The sequence below is a fragment of the Myotis davidii genome, unplaced genomic scaffold (assembly GCF_000327345.1).
Source record: "Myotis davidii unplaced genomic scaffold, ASM32734v1 scaffold157, whole genome shotgun sequence".
NCBI classification, from domain to species: Eukaryota; Metazoa; Chordata; class Mammalia; order Chiroptera; family Vespertilionidae; genus Myotis; species Myotis davidii.
This window is the reverse complement of record NW_006288722.1, coordinates 237527-238657: the sequence shown is the minus strand read 5'-3', so window position 1 is coordinate 238657 and position 1131 is coordinate 237527. Positions and strand designations below refer to the sequence as shown.

Genomic DNA, 1131 nt, shown 5'->3' with positions numbered 1-1131 from the left:
TGAACTTGCTGGCTGTGGGGGTGGGAGAGCCCGTGTGCACCCTAGGAAGACGTCTCTTGGCCCATAACCTGCTGTCAGGGAAGCAGGAGTGAGGTGGGGAGAGTGGGATGAGGGCTAGGACATAAAGAGCAGTGGTCAGTGGGGAGTCACTGGGTGCCAAGGGAGCCATGTGGTGCCATTCCTTCCCAGCTCTCAGATAGGGGCTGGAGTTGGGTACTCACTGTGGAGACTGCAGCATCCATTTTTGTACCAGCTTTATTTCGTACCAGGTCTTTCTCAGTGTTTGTTCGGCAGTCTGGAGAGAAGGCAGAGTGGGTGGCAGGTGAGCAAAACTTCTTTCTCTGGGAAAGCCCTCTGCTGACAGATTGAGGCCCAACCCAGCTGCCAGTTTAGTGGCCAGTTTACCTTGGAAGGAAGGCCTGTCCTTGGGCTCATGGCTCCAGCAGCGCTGCAACAACTCCAATAGTCCCTCCAGGCCAGGAGTCTCAGGGCCAGGCTGGGGCAGCTCTGTCAGTGGGGGCCGGTCCTGGCTCTCACACACACCTCGCTGCACCAATGATGTCTGGTTCAGTACTGAGGTGGGGGTGGGGACATGAAGAGAAAGCATTTGGAGTAGGAGGGGCGACCTGCTCCATCATAGAACGGGGCAGGGAGTGTAGTCCAAGGGCAGGGGAGGAGCGGGTAGGACAGTCTGAGCAGGTAAGCAGGAAGTGGAGGGCTTGAGGGCTTTCAGGAGGAGGGCGCCTGGGGTTAAGGATCCAATAGTCTGCTTAAAGTCTTACCCTCAGCTTCTCTTCCTGCAAGCACTGCCCACATTAGGATCCCAAAGCTGCAAGAGACAAAAAGCTGAGGCCTCTCCCAACCTCTGGCATAACTTCTCTTTCATACACCTTCCCCTAGAAGGGCCCAGAGAGGTGTAAAAATTGGGGATGTGTGTTCGGCATGGGTGTCTTACCTGTAGACATCACTGGCCATAGTAGCTTTCTGGTTTACATCAGCCAATAGTTCTGGGGCCAAGTAGGCTGGGGTGCCCCCTGACACCCCAGACCCTGCCCCTGACTGTGAGCCTCCCAGAAATGTGGACAGGCCAAAATCTGCCAGCTGCAAAGGAAGGGAAGGAGGAGGAAGGAG

General features: G+C 56.1%; 1 protein-coding gene across 1 annotated transcript in view; it reads right to left on the bottom strand.

Annotated features, from left to right (window-relative positions):
- Window positions 1-1097, bottom strand: part of LOC107182662 (receptor-interacting serine/threonine-protein kinase 3-like) — an 11803-nt gene extending 10706 nt beyond the window's left edge. Inside the window, exons 1-4 of the mRNA XM_015562074.1 lie at window positions 956-1097; window positions 783-829; window positions 406-573; window positions 222-295 (exon numbers count right to left, since the gene is read on the bottom strand). Coding sequence (XP_015417560.1) covers window positions 222-295; window positions 406-573; window positions 783-829; window positions 956-975 — 309 coding nt within the window. The 5' untranslated portion in view covers window positions 976-1097. The remainder of the gene's footprint in view (window positions 1-221; window positions 296-405; window positions 574-782; window positions 830-955) is intronic.
- Window positions 1098-1131: the final 34 nt, after the last annotated feature.